Source organism: Fistularia commersonii, chromosome 18 (assembly GCF_037954325.1).
Source record: "Fistularia commersonii isolate RoL2024-O1a breed Wild chromosome 18, RoL_Fcom_v1.0, whole genome shotgun sequence".
NCBI lineage: Eukaryota > Metazoa > Chordata > Actinopteri > Syngnathiformes > Fistulariidae > Fistularia > Fistularia commersonii.
This window is the reverse complement of record NC_141301.1, coordinates 3,097,268-3,112,472: the sequence shown is the minus strand read 5'-3', so window position 1 is coordinate 3,112,472 and position 15,205 is coordinate 3,097,268. Positions and strand designations below refer to the sequence as shown.

At 47.3% G+C, this 15,205-nt stretch overlaps 1 protein-coding gene across 1 annotated transcript in view; it reads left to right on the top strand.

Annotated features, from left to right (window-relative positions):
- Nucleotides 1–4,595: 4,595 nt before the first annotated feature.
- The window catches only part of gbe1b (glucan (1,4-alpha-), branching enzyme 1b), a 78,015-nt gene continuing 67,405 nt past the window's right edge, over nucleotides 4,596–15,205 (top strand). The window contains exons 1-4 of the mRNA XM_086163987.1: nucleotides 4,596–4,863; nucleotides 9,796–9,965; nucleotides 13,132–13,247; nucleotides 14,996–15,121. Coding sequence (XP_086020113.1) covers nucleotides 4,766–4,863; nucleotides 9,796–9,965; nucleotides 13,132–13,247; nucleotides 14,996–15,121 — 510 coding nt within the window. The 5' untranslated portion in view covers nucleotides 4,596–4,765. The remainder of the gene's footprint in view (nucleotides 4,864–9,795; nucleotides 9,966–13,131; nucleotides 13,248–14,995; nucleotides 15,122–15,205) is intronic.

The window sequence follows — 15,205 nt, the reverse complement described above, 5'->3', positions numbered from 1 at the left end:
GGGTCTATTCCCGTCTGCCTGTTGACCTCCAGCACAGATGAACCCCCGAGGCTGATTGGCACGCCGCCCCCGGTGGGCCTTGAACGCACCCCGACTGCTGCCTCGCGCTGCCCTTCTTTTCTTCAAACGTGGGGGACTCCACTGGAATAACAACGAGCTGAATCATTTTACTTTTCTTCCGAAGGGAGTCCTCCTGCAGATAAAAGAAAAGAGGCGATAAAATGTTGTTCGCTTTCACCGTGTTCGCTGGCTGACCCCTCGGATGATCACGCAGGGGTCACCCGTATCCCTGATACCTGTGTTTTATGTTTTACTCTTCATCTTGTTCGTCTGAGGAACTCAGGTACTGCATGCATGCATCAGTCTGGAGTGTCAGACAGGGGCAGGACATGTATGCAATCTGTGAGACAGGGTTAAGGTTCAACGTAGGTGTGACAGAGCAGTTCAAGGGGGAGGCAGGACAACATCAGGGATCAGCTCTGAGCCTCTTCTGGTTTGCCATGCTGATGATCATGCTGACATGTGAAGTTAGACAGGAATCTCTATGGACCATGATGTTTGCAGATGACCCTGTGGTGAGCAGGTGTACAAAGAAGAGAGAGGTAGCGGTATACTCCTGGAAAGGAGACGAATGGAAGTTTGGTGCAGTAAGACAGAATACCGGAGTGAGGCTACAGGGAGTGGAGATAAAGAAGGTGGGGGAGTTTAAGTAACTAGGATCAACAGCCCAGAGCAATGGGGAGTTTGGAGAAGAGGTGAAGAAGTGAAGAAGCTTTCACAAGCGTGTTGGAGCGGGTGGAGAAAAGTGTCAGGGATGATAATGGAGTATCAGTCAGAATAAAAGGAAAGGTATGAATGATGGAAATACAATCAATTGAGGTTTGTCCTTTCAAGCAACAAAGGAGTTGGTTTCTTTGATCCACAGCATCGTCCATTGGAGCGTTCACCGCTATGGATTTTGGAAGCAGGACCCACCCACAGACACAGGACTCCCCACCAAGACAGACTGAGTACGAAAGGGCAAGTTTACTTAGACCAATGAACGGGTAGATGCAGACTTGGTTGGAGGATGCAGGGCAGGAGCGGTCCACTAGGCGGACGGTGCCAACATACACCAACAGAGGAAGCCCGGTCGGGTCATGGCGAGCCAGGCAAGAGACACTGATTGCCCAGAACCAGAACCAGCCAAGTGCCCCCAATACCTTTGCAAGCCGTGTCAGGTGTGCGCTTGCTGAGTGCATCCCCAACCCTGACAGTTCACACCAGCACCGACCTGAACAGATCAACTCCGAAGGCACAGGGGTTGGTTTGTGCGTTCTTACTAGTCCAACCATACCAGACCATCCTAGGAAGCACCAAGGTTCCTTGAGTGTTCAGATGGATCAACCATACCGGGCCGTCCCAGAAGGCAACAGGGTTCCATTCGTTTTCACACCGGCTCAACAATACCAGACTATCACAAGAAGCATTAGGCTACGTATGAGCCTTCACACCAACTGGACCGTATTATTTCAAAGGTCACAAGAGGCCACCAGGGTGCAGCTTTGCGTGGAACATCCTGTTGGTTACACCTGAACATCTATAAAATCAAACCTGCAGCAGAAACTCAGTAAAGAGTAGTGGCGTGTATGACAGGGACAAACCCCCAGCGCCCTTTGCCCTGCCTAACACACAGATCACTCTCTGGCAGCTTTGCTACCGTGTTAACAGCTAGCACGAGGCGGACAGCAGGCCTCGACACCCAGACTTAAACTGGACTTTGCACCAAGTCAATGCCGGAGTTTTACACTGAGTGATACGCAGCCTTGGCTTTCAACGAACGTTCGCCTGTATTCTGGAACATTAAGCCCGGCCTTGGCGTCATTGATCCTTTCTCTTCTTCCAGAAAAGAGGCACGTTATCGAATCGATGCGCACGTGAAGAGTTGCCGCCTTAAACAGAAAAAAGTCTGAACAAATGAGGGGGACGTTGGGCACAACCTTTCACCGACATACAACGCCGTACTGGGATCAATATCAAGACGCATAAGCATACAAGGACCAGGCCTTTCTGCACCCTCCAAACAACCTGGAAAGATACCTCACCAGAACCAGCCCATGGTAACTTCCACCTGAGCCTCAGTTCATGTGATCCAACAGGTTTCACTCCTTTGTTTCACATTCTGAGAAGTTTGGCTTAACCTTTCCAGAGTCTGATCCAGGTAAATCCCAAAAAGGTCACGCCCACCGAACGACACCTCCGTTAGCATAACAACCCCCTTAGACCTAGTTTCTGCCGAGCAACTCTCCCATTTGCATAACAAGGAACCGTAACCCTGGTTATATTCCGAAACTCCTCACAGAGCATTAGAGCTGAAGAAGTGAAACATCGTCAAGTGCCGAAATTCAAGTCCATTTGCAACGACAAGAAGATTTGACAAGAAGTCACCCTGACCCGTATGGCTGAGAGTTTCAGTTGATGGTGTAACTAGAAGCGATGGTATGAGTCCCGTGAGGGTCGGTCGTACTCTTCTAGCGCGGATATGCGTCTCTGTGGCGGGGGGTTCCCGGAGCTCAAGTGAAGCTATGCTTCCTGGCGCCATCCCAGAAACAAACAAAAAAAACTTGGAAAGGCCCGATGGGAAGATCCGACCTTCAGACGGGTGAAAGAACATCCTCGGACACAAACAAACACCTCAGCTCTGCGAGAACCGAGTTCCATGCACTCCCCGGGCAGCGGCTCCCAACCCAGGGCTTCAGAGGTGTCAGTGCTGCTTCCCCTGAATAACTAACTATCTGCCCCAGGGGAAGTCCAGGGTTGGACTCCGACAGGAGGGCCTTTCTGTGTGGAGACACCATGTTCTCCCCGTGTCTGCCAGGGCTCCCTTCTGGTTCTCCGGTTCCCTCTTACGGTCCAAAAACATGTAGCTTCACTGGACCCCAAGTCGCCCAGACAGGTGAATCAGAGTTGTGACAGGTTGAATGTCTTCTCTTAATAAAATGCATCACTTTTTCTTATTTATCATTATCATAGTATTCATTAATATTATTATTATTACATAATTTAGGTAAATGGTGGTACCTCTCTATAGAACTATAAGACATATGGATACCACTTTTCTCTTACTGTTTCTTTTAAATCTGTATTTGTGTTTATGTACACATCTATACGTTGTCCTTGAGTGTTAGGCGCCTTAGATGCACTCAAAGGTCTTATTGCACTGTATTCTGCTCACTGTTCTATTGCAAAGTTCACATTCATATCTATAATCATATTTATAACAATGTTTACACTCTTCTACCAGCACATTTTTCAATACATCGTGGACAGCAAAGTAGGAATTTTTCTGTACAGGGAAACACGTTTCTACACTGTACATGTGACAATAGACGCTCTGAATCTTGAAATTATTAAAACGAATTCTATTTCATATATTTTTTAATGTCTTTTATTTTATTAATTAGTATTATTATTATCATTACACAACTTAGAGGGTGAACAGTGGTAGGTCTGCGATACTATTTCTTTTAAATCTGTATTTGTGTTTACGAACACTTCTGTTCGGTGTCTTTGAGTGTCAATTATTTGTCAATTTTCTGAAGATTTCCCTGTATTTTTCCACTTCTCTCTAAGACACACTCCCATTAAATTATCCCAAGATCCTGCACCGGTTTTGCAGATGGGTACCATTACACCTTTTCTTTATTCCACCTCTTATGAAAGTGCAGCTCTGTACTTTTCAACGCACCTCTTGTGCACTTTCTGTATAAAAGGGACAAGCAATAAATGGGAGTCCCGCTGGAAGAAAAGCAGACACGTCCTCTATTTCTCTCTGCTCCACGAACCCACCTCTGATACAACAGGCCTCATCCATCGTCGCTGAGGAGATCCGAACCCTGGTCTTGCACTGAGAGGACGCCGCCACTCCTCAACCAAAATGTATTATCTTTGATTATTTATCATTATTATTACAGGATTTAATATTATTATTTTTACATAATTTCAAGGGTGTTGCAGGTCTCTATATGAAGGACTGAAAAATGGTCAGCCTCTTGCCCAGTGACGTCTGGGAAAGGCTAAACCGCGCATGTGCGTGCATGTGTATGCCTTTAAATAATTCGTTTATGTTTCCGACAAACCCCTTCCCTCTCCGTCACTACGGCCGACCCGGTTGCACAACGACAATGTGCCGAACGACCGGCCCGCCTGAGTGGGTGAGGGGTCAGAGGTCAGGGGTCGGGGATCATAGGTCGTGGCTCCATTACCGTTAAGAGGTGCGATAAAATATCGATAAAGCGGCTCAGCGCCGGGGGGTGGTTCGCTTTTCTCCTCCCCGTGGGTGTTGTTGTGGAAAAAGTGCACGGTGCGAGCGCGCACGCAGCTCCCCCCCCAAACTGAGCCAACGGGATAATAATAGCGGGGGGGAAACGCAGCGCGGGTCTTTCCAGAGGCTGACATTTCCACGTCCTTCACAGTTGCACATCTGCTCACCAAAAACAAATCTGACCGCCCCCTCCTTTGGCTCCCCCCTTCCGTGATGCTTCCCCCTTCTGACATCCCACAGGCACGGCAGCCGTGCACGGAGCAGCTCGCCCCCACCCGACACACTCACACACACACGGGTGGGGGTGGAATTATAAAAAAAAGTGGGTCGGGCTTAGACACGAGTGGACGTGTTTTGTTTACGGATGATAAAAAGGCGGAGGCGTCCGCTGGGGAGAAGGCCGTGCGGCGGCCGCGGCGACAGCGGGCGATCGGTGCTCGATTAGTCGGGTCTGGCGGAGCCATGGACGCGCAGGAGGATCGGGTTTCAGCTCCAGAGTTCCAGAGCCTTCTCAGAATGGACCCCTACCTCAAAGCCTACGAGCGGGACTTCCAGCGGAGGTAAATGAAATTAACAGGGGGAAAAAAACGAGGCGTCACGATCGGATGATCGTTCTCCGCGCCGCGTTTCGACCGACCGGCGGCACCGCGGTGCAGCATCCCGGTAACACGGCGGGCGCTTCCGCGTCCGGCTTTGACATTGCATGAGAGGACGCTCTGTCTCCCCCCCCCCACCACCACCACCTCCTCTCCCACGCCATGAGGTGATGCTCACCCACTGACGTGTCACGTTTTTTTTCTTGGTGGAAGACACACACACACACACACACACACAGACACACATGCGTTTTGACAGTTTGAACAGGAAGGGGGCCCGTGACGTCATGCGTTGCGCAGTCGCTTTGCCCCTCCTCCCCCCTGTTTTTTTTTATTTTTTATTTATTTAGTTTTTATTTATTTACTTATGTATTCATTTCTTTTTTATTTATGTACTGGTGGTGCATAAAGAAGGGTTGCGGAGACTAGTTCTCCAACAGATAACACTAAAAAAAAACAACCAAAAAAAGTGAACTTCCGGGTGCAAATAGAGCCCCGCCTCAAGCCACGCCCCCGATCCTTCGTCCCGTGGGGTGATGCCACGCCCCTTCGGGTCCATCACTAATTTGCTTTTTTGTTAATCAATTTTTTTAATTATTGATTTATTGTCATTTTCATCCTTGTGAATTCCAGAACAGACCATTCAGAGAGCCCTAGGTCCGGGTGGTTTGAGGAAATTGTCCCAATAAAAGTTTTTGAAAATAATGCAAGCCGTGCTTAAAACAAACAAACATTTGATTGACACAAGTTCCGTCCAATGGTCGGACGGAACGGTCCCTCCGAGACTCCGCCCCCTGCACCCTGATGCTATTCTGCTGTCAAGCTTGGAGTTGGCTAATATTGTGATGTCGGAATGGGAGAACTCCGAAATTGTACCTGGGGCCGAATGGGATGCGTGCACTGCCCTGGTACCTGATAGCGTTACAGCTCATTGCCACGCAAAACAATATGACTGTGTGTGTAAGTGTGTAAGTGTGTGTGTGTGAGTGTGTTTGAGGGGCATTAAATCTCCTGCCGTAGCAATGGGATCTAGTGCAGGTCGATTAAGAACCTGGGATTGTAACCTTAATTCTGTGCTATTCACTGACTGGTGTGCATGAGTGTGTGTGCAGCCCGTCTGATCGAGTTAATGTGCAGTTTGACGCACCAAAGATAACTGTCTGCACATTTCATCAATTATCTAACCTCATTTTAGCTGTTTTTTGCCACACATATTTGAATTCAGATGTATTTTTCTGAGTTATTTCACCTTTATCCTTTATCCTTTGACAGTTTATTATGCTCTGGGTTTAAAACTCTGAGTTTATGTGTTTTTTTGCGGTTTATTTCATTTCCTGTGGCCATCCAGACTTGGATTGTCTGAACGCACACTGTCTCACCGTAGGAACTTTTGTGCAGTACCTGGAATTTTTGTTCAGGAACTTGTCTGTTTTCTTGGTGCATTTGGACAGCAGAGGGACCAGGAGCAACAGATCTCCTAGAACCGTTCTAGCTCCACCTCCGAGGCAGGACCTTTTTACGGTTCCTGAGGAAAATAAAAGACCTATAGATAAAGCAAACCCTTCATTAAGGGAACGACTGGGCTGTTAGCTGGTTCTGGTCTGCGCAGCAGGTGAGAGACAGGTGCAGAGGACTCATCCAGACCTTCACCAGGTACAAGGAGGCCTGGAGAACCTCCATCAGTCAAACTCATTCTGCTTAATTCGCCGTATAAATGCATGCAGCGTGACGGAGGGGCTATAAAGTTGATAGCAACCGAAAGGAGAAAATAAAACAAAACAAACCCGCATTGTGTGTGTGTGTGTGTGTGTGTCTGTGTGTGTGTGTGCGTGTGTGTGTGTGCATGTGTCCACCAGGTGACTCAGGGATGGGGCCCTCGATCGAGAAACCGAACAAATCGTAACAAATCATCAGCGTTTGTCCCTGATCTTATCTCTTGCCTCGGCCCCGGTTTGGCACCGAACGCCGTCGCCGTGGTGACGCACCCAGGGGTCAACCACCCCGATAGCGCAGCGCATCCTCGGCTGAACCCGAAGTCGCCCTACGCCCCACAAATCCTGTGCCGTGGAACAAGGCCGCGATCTATTAATCATTATTCCTTGATGCAGGAACGGCCACTTCGCGCCGGCTGACCCTGGCCTCTCTGCAAACTCATTATGGGATGGAATCCAGTGTGCGTTCATGCATGTTTGTGTTATCACGCTGTGTGTGTGTGTGTGCGTGTGTGTGTGTGTGTGTGTGTGTGTGTGCTAACAGCCCTGTTTTGCTGTCAAGTTTTGCTGTCTGATGTCAAATAACGTGAAGGGATGGACTTGGGGTGGAATGCTAAACATGTTTTCTATTGTTGAACAATCAATATTCCTATCAATCACATGCCAGTCAGCTAAGGATGATAAATATTGATAATTAATTGGACGCTGATTGGTCAATGAGGTGCTTGTTAGAGTATTATTTGACAAAAGGGCTGGCTTGCAAAGTTAAAAAAATAAATAAGTTGAGGCTTGAGTACGTAGCTGACGTGCTATCAAAGTAGCCACACAGCTAATGGTGTTAGCAGGCGATCTGCTGTGACATATCCAGAGCCCCCCCCGCATGTTCCCCGCCAGGGTTGAAATTGTGGGAAATTACAGAAAAATCCGTGCACGTGCTCCTGCAGCGCGACCTCAGGAGAACTGCCGCGCCTGTTGTTTGCTAACGGTTATGAACCGCGGCCGAGCTGCAGCAAATACACAGGGCCGACCTTCACTGGTAAATAAACACACACCTCTGCTGGTTTTATCATTTGAAAAAAAAAAAAAAAGTTAAATTAAATTTTTAATCCTTTTTTTTTTTTTTTTTTTAAATTGTGATGAGTTTATGGTTTAAACCCAAAAGGTAAAAAAAAGGCGCCGGTCTTGTCGGTCAGGAAGCGAGCGTCCCCCGCCCCCCTTGTTGGCGGCGGCGTTAACGCACGCCCTTCCAGTGTTATTGTTCCAAAGTCACCTTGCCGCGGGTCTGTTTTGGAAGCCCTTTAGGGTGTTTCAGATCATCCTCCTCCTCCCGTAGCCCCCCGAGGCGTCCGCTGTATGGCCCTGACACCCCCGGCCTTCCAGCTGTCTACTTCAGTCAGCGGCGCCGCGCAACAACAGACCCCCTCCCACAAAAGCTCGCCGTCTATATATAGTTGCCCGATTGTCTGATGGCGTCTGTGGTGGCGGCGGACGATGTGGGTGGGGCGGAGGGGACTTTTAAAAACATTAGCCCGGCTTCACTTCACTTCATGCGACCGTGAGGATTTGTCTCTTAGAAGCCAAATTTGTTTATTTGTTCACAGCAGTCCCTCATTTATGGTGGGGTTACCTTCCAGATCCAACCACCATAAATGCCAATTGATAAAATTGGATAGAAGATTTAAAATTCAGGATACAGTGAGAACAATAATTACGATTTGGCGAGGGACAACCAGATATATTTATATTTATATCACCCAAACAATTCTCTTGTGCGTATTAAAAAAGATTATATGTAATCGAAGGTACAAATTAATATCACTGATTTTTTGCAATACCAAGGATTTTTATCATTTAAATCATGGATATTTCACGACACCAGAGTTTTACAATTTCATATTGCAGATTTTTTGCTTTACCGCTTTATTTTTATATCGTGGATTTTTCACTATACCCTGGATTTTGACAATTTTATATCACCATACCACAGATTTTTTATTGCAGATTTTTTTTTCGCTTTTCCACAAATTTTTACACTTTTATATCGCTATTTTTTTTTTCTTTGCAAACAGATTTAATGTATAAAACTTAATGTATAAAAGCAGTAAGAATTCAAAAGGTGAACATGATATGGCGAGGGACTACTGTATTTATTTCTATTTATGTAATTATAAAATTCATTTCTCTTTATGCAGCTTATTAATTTAATTACATTTATTTCTTTGACTGTCCAAAACCTACACGCGTGTCATGGTTTTAGTGCAGGACGTCTTGGTGGCTAAAGGTAGTATCCGCCCACGTTCATGACGTCGCTATGCAGGCCGTGATGTCATCGTGATGTCACCTCGGATGCGTTTTATTGGTGTCCCACATCTCCTCCTCCATCTTTCCCCCTCCGTCCCCAGCTGTCCCTCCGCCTCGTAGACCCTCTGGACGTCCATTTCCTCATTAACAGGTTCACCCTGCATCTGAGACCCTGAGAACCCTTCTCATTTATTCTATTTTTTCTTTCTGTGTGGAACTTTCCACGTCTGAGCTTGGTTCCTCCTGAAATTCCAGAGATGTCGAACCTCCTCGTCCCCATGCAGGTTTTTTTTTATTTTTCACCGCTCTTTCTTTCCCGATCTAACCGCTGACCTCACTCGTAAGTCATCCTAGGCCGACCCGGTGGGTGACAAGCGGCCATTTTTAGTTGGGGCAAGCTTCGATTAGTTGGCGGCTTCGATTTTTCCTGTTCTTTTCGGGGAAGACGGCGAGGCTGATTCTTCGTTCCGCCCGCAGCCGCAAACCTGGATCATCTCCAGGAGGGAACGTTCCTGCCCGTTCTTGTTTGCCGCCCCTGCTCGGCGTGCAGGAGGTGGAAGGAGTTGATATGGATGCCATGCGGCTGCAGGAACTTAAGTGAGATAAATCCCAAAGCCGAAGTTAGAAGATGGCGACTTATTCGGCGAGGAGACGCCTGCGGGGTTGCTGCTTCTCCAGGGGGAGGAGGAGGGTTTCTTTTTTTTTTTTTTTTTTTTTTTTCGAGTCCCGGAGTTTGGAGGTAGCGGAAGTCAACAAAAAATGGCGACCATCGTTGCCAGACTCTGCAAGTGACCCCGCCCCCTCTGCAGAGGCCCCGCCCACTTCTAATATAAACACTGAAATACCGAAGATGTCTGTCACCTAATTCCCGTTTTCTCCGCAGGTACGAGCTGTTCCAGAAGCAGCTCCTCCTGCTGGAGGAGGCCGAGGGAGGCTTCGACCAGTTCACGCGCAGCTACAACCTGTTCGGCGTGCAGCGGCTGCCCAACCAAAGCCTGGTCTTCAGGGAGTGGGCTCCGGCCGCGGAGGCTCTCTTCCTCACCGGGGACTTCAGTGAGTGCCTGAAAACACACACACACACACACACACACTTGGGGGTTGGGTGTGTGTGTCTCTGGCAGCAGGATAAAGGATCTCTCCCCTTCTGTTGTGCGGTTTCTTTTTTAAAAAGGTTCCCAGTTTGATTCCCACTGGGTTCTCCATGTTCTGTTGAGTGGCTTCTCTCCATGATCCTGACCTGGGGACTGACCTTTGACCTTTCAAACAGACTACCTTCTCCTCCCTGGGTTCTCTCCCTGTTCCCCTGCCAGGTTTTCCCTCTTCTCCATGGTCTCCGCCCTTGGCTCTCCATATTGCCAGATTCTCCACGTTCTCCACCCTTGGTTCTCCATGTTCTCCTATCTGGGTTCTCTCCATGTTCCTCCCCTTTGTTTCTCCATGTTCACCCTGGTTTTTCTCCATGTTCTCCTGTCTGGGTTCCTTCCATGTCCTTGAAAGGTCATTGAAGACCACGGGTATGAATGTGAGGTCGATGATGGGATGTCCCTCTGTGATTGACAGGTGGCCCATCCAGGCCTTTTGCACAGCAACACCGTGTGGAACATGAGCAGATTTGATAATGAATATATAAATATGTAAGATTAGACATTAGAGAAGAGTCATTTTTCCAGACCGCCACCCAGAGAGGTTGCGCGTGAACACATTGTGGAGGTTCTTCCACGGCGGCAAAATCGCAACCAAACCCTTGGAACATCTGATCTGGAACATCGTCCGGAACATCAGACATCTGACTTCCCCTGCAGCCGCGGGAACACAAAAAAACGCTCCCGAAATAACGAAAAAAGCGTTGCGAACGGCGCCGGGCCCTTCTGGCGAGCTGACCCGGGAGCGGGGAGCGCTGAAATTATTGATTACGAAGGGTAAACTTGCGTATCTTGGGGGCAGGGGAGGGGTTAGAGGGCTGTTAATATTTCAGCAGCCAGTGATTTCATCATCGCTCCGTGGAAAAACAGTTGCGGCGGTGCAACCCGCGGCGCTCGCCCTGAAATCCGCAACCATCGCCCTGATTCGACCGTCGTGGATTGGGCGATGGTTGAATCAGACCCGGCTCGTCTTTCCGACCGAGATGTCGTTTTTAATAAACCATAACGTACTGTCAGTTCTTTTACTCAAACAGTGCTAATTAAAGGGCCGCACTGCTTTAGCACCCTTATTTGACTTCTTACATAACAGAACTACGTGTAATAACTCATTCATATACGCATGGATGTGTAATAAATGTAAAATGAATGGATTATGAACAAGACCAGGAAGCATGTGGAGTGTCAGATAACACCAAGGGAAGACAAGGTGCCGCCGTTCACCGGTTTGTGTATATTTGTGTGTTATTCATTCAATCATTCATTTTTTTTATACCGCTTATCGCTGGTATGCCGAAGTCTTTCCGAGCTCTGATTGGGCGAGAGGTGAGGTTCACCCTGGACCCGTCTGAGTGCCATATATAGATACAACTATTCACTCTGTCACTCACATTATATAGAACTATACTCTCTATCATTTACTTGTCGTGTACAATTCACCCCCTTTGGTGACGTGCAGTCAGGGGAGGCAGGAGAGGCCGTGCCTCACTTGCCGATCTTGGAAAGAAAAAAATATAAAATGAAAAAATTAGTTATGTTTATGATTTGAAATATAAAGGTATTTTTCATTTAACTTCACCCGTTTTAGATTGTTTTTTTATTCATGGATTTTCACATTTACTATTCGTATATTGAGAAGAGACTTGAGGTGAGGCAGCGGACTGTTGAGCCTCAATGTAGATGGCGAAATGATGACAGCATTGCTGTCTCTCAATATGTCACTATTAAAAGTGTAGAAACCCTTTCGCTATATGAACTACTTTTCCAATGTACAGGGTTTTTTGTCAACAACCGTTACAAGTTTCTTATGCTGAGGGATCATAAAACGACTGCGAACAGCCACCAAGTGAGGCACGCAGTTCTCCTGCCTCATGGTAGGGGGCGCTCGTGGTTCCAGGGATTCGTCTTGCGAGTCCTAGGTTGCAGAATACAGTGACAGCACGCCAGATTTAGCAAGCCAAGTGCAGCCATCCATTTATTTTTTTTCCCCTCCTCACTTTCAAAATGGAGTATTACATATCCAAACTTAGACAGTTTTCTAAATTGGACTCACATGGACTTCATTGATAAGTAAATGCAAGACAATAATAACCTTTTAATAGCCCAGACATTGAGAAACTTGCATCCACATATCTACATCTGTTTGTAGCAAACTAAGCTATCGTTAACATTTGTTTTATTATTGACATTTCTGTCTAAGTTTTATCTAAGAAATAATTGCCATTGATGTTTTTTTTATTCGAATTTCGATTTTGCATGCATGCAATATCAAGTTATATATTCTATAGTGTTAAGCTTTGCTCGTTCCAGTTTTATGCAAAACTTGTTTGGGTCCGTATGAAATGGTTCATTGTTGTATCTGGAGGAAGATTTTTTTCCCAGAAATATCAATGTCAACTCACGACTTTATCCCAGTTTTGAATTTGTCCTACAGAGACATACAATTATTAACCCTCTCGTTCACACGTCTGGATAATTCACGTTCTCCAATGAACCTCCCGCATGTTTTTGGGCAGTGAGGTCGTGTGTGTGTATGTGTGTGTGTGTGTTTGGAATCATGTGGTTTGAAAGGTTTGATGTATATATATATATATATATATATGTATATATATATATATATATATATTTCTTTTATATATTTCTTTTTTCTCCATTGGGCAGATGCCGCTCTGCTGCTTTTTATCCAATTTTAATTCATTTTCTGATTTCACAAGAGGGGGAGGTCGTATTTCCTGGATTAAAAGCACCTGGCGACCATCGGCCAATCACCTCTCACCCCCTTACTTCCCCCGTGACCTAGAATTTATGATTTTTGTCCTTGAAATCAACTTGACCATTGGTCCTCTGCTGTCCGACAGTTAAAAACACACTTGAGTGTCACATTTTTTGGCCATTTATGATTGACAGGTTGCCGGTCCTTTAAACCCCGCCTCTCCCCCCAATAACAGCAGGGGATTGGCTGAGATGATGAATGAATGAATTGATGGATGGATGAAGGCATGAGCACTTTATCAGTGAATAACAAATTAATCCATGTGCGTGTGTGTGTGTGTGGTGTGTGTGTGTGTGTCCATCCACAGACAGCTGGGATAAATTTTCCCATCCCTACGCCAGGAAGGAATACGGGAAATGGGAGCTGATTCTTCCCCCGAAGGCCAACCATGCTCCGGCGGTGGAACACCTCAGCAAGCTGAAGGTGAGCGTCCCTCTCCCTCGGGTCCTGTTTTCATTTGAAGGTCTCCTCGCCCTCACGCTCGGTCGCCATCGGCGACGCGTTACAGCGACGGCGTGCCGACAGGAGGTCGCCGTCGCTACACGGCGTCCGTTTCGCCCACCCGTCGGATCGTGGGGATGCGATACGCTGGAAAAGCGGGGAGAAGGACCCGAGAAGTCCTGAGATGAGACGCCAAGCGACGCTAGCTGGCGCGCTCCCGCGCCCGGACAGCCTGCCCGCCTCCCATTGTCAGCGGAGGTCAGCCCGAGGACGATAAGGAACAGATGGAGCCGCTGGCACCTGGACCCTCCTTCTTCTTTGTTCCAAGGCCCAATTTGTCTCCATAAGCAAGCGCTGTCCTTTTCCGCCGTGGCGTTTTGCGGCGAGATCTTGACGATGGGACTCCTACCTTGGGGGCGGGGGGCTTCACCCCCCTGGAGAAATAAAATTAAAATAAAAGCTAAATAAGGCTGGCAAACTTTCAGGGGTCATAAAGGTACCAGGTCCCTCTGTAATTGGAGTTTCAAAATCAATAATAAATTAATGAAAAATAAATAATAAATAACAAAAAAATAACAATAAATGATAAAATAAGTAAATAAATAAATCAATAAATAAAAGATCATATTGTCTTTTTTTTTTTTTTTTTCTCCATTCCCTGATGAATTAAAAAAGAAAAAGTGACAATGCATAATTGCTTTTCTCCTGAAGATCCTGATCATGATCTTCGTTAGCATTAGCAGCACCTCCTGGGTAATTAATGTGTTATTACCGTTTTATTAACCAAGAAAGGAGTCTGGTTTTTGTTTTTACGCCTTTTTTTTTTTTTTTTTTGGAAATCTCTAAATGCCGTCGCAACGAAACCCCCCCACACACACACACACACACACTCACCGCCGCCATCTCTTCATCCCAATTCAAGTGAGCGCGACGTCCAGTGAAGCCGTTTCCAAATGATCAAACAGCGTTTTGTTTTTTTTTCTCTCTCGCTCACCCGCCTCTTCTCGTCCTCCACGCCAACCCCGTTCTGTTTATCCGAGCATCCACACCAGGTGGCCTGGCCGTAATGACAAACCCCCGAGGGGGGCGGGGCTCCGCCGGCGGCTCGCAGACAGGTGGCGCCGGAGCGGGCCGGGGGCGATGGAGGGTGAACATCAATCCCCTGGTCGCTTTCCACCCCCCAACCCGCTGCTTTCCTTTATTTTGGGTTTTATTATTTGACCAATGAAGGCGAAAAACCCTCCCCTTCTCCCCCCCGGGGGGCGTCAGGAGTGCAGAATAACGATTCAGGCATTTTTTTTTCTGAATCAAAATCGCTAGCGCCTGCTGTCGTTGGCCGAGGAAGATAATTACCGTCGGAGTCGGATTCAGATTCGCCGCCGCCGCGGCCGCGATCGATACCTGAGTTTTACCGTACGCCTTGCTGCGTTACAACACTTAAAAAAAAAAAAAAAAGTTTATTATCTGTTAATATCAGACAGGAACCGCCGGTGAATTTTCGGCGCCCCCGGCCTCGAAGATGTAAATGAAAAAAGGCTTCCTTAAAATCGATCTGGTGCCTCATTGATTTGTGTCCGGGATTCTTAAACGCCGGCGCTGATGTTTCATGCCCCAGCTCTTTTTAGTGAAATAACACTGTTATTACACCGTTATTACACTTAGGCGCATTAATTATGTGTGTGTGTGTGTAAAAGCGCCGCTGACTCTCATCGCCCTCTCCCTCTCCGCAGGTTGTGGTCCACACCAAGGACGGCGTGCGGCTGTACCGGATCTCGCCGTGGGCCAAATACGTGACCAGGGAAGAAAAGGAGGTCATCTACGAGTGGGTTCACTGGGACCCCCCGCAGCCTTACGTGGTGAGTGTGGCCCCCCTTTTTTCTTCTTCCGGCAGCACATCTGGATTCGGCACGACGATGAAGGGCCGTCAAGAGCCGCCTCGC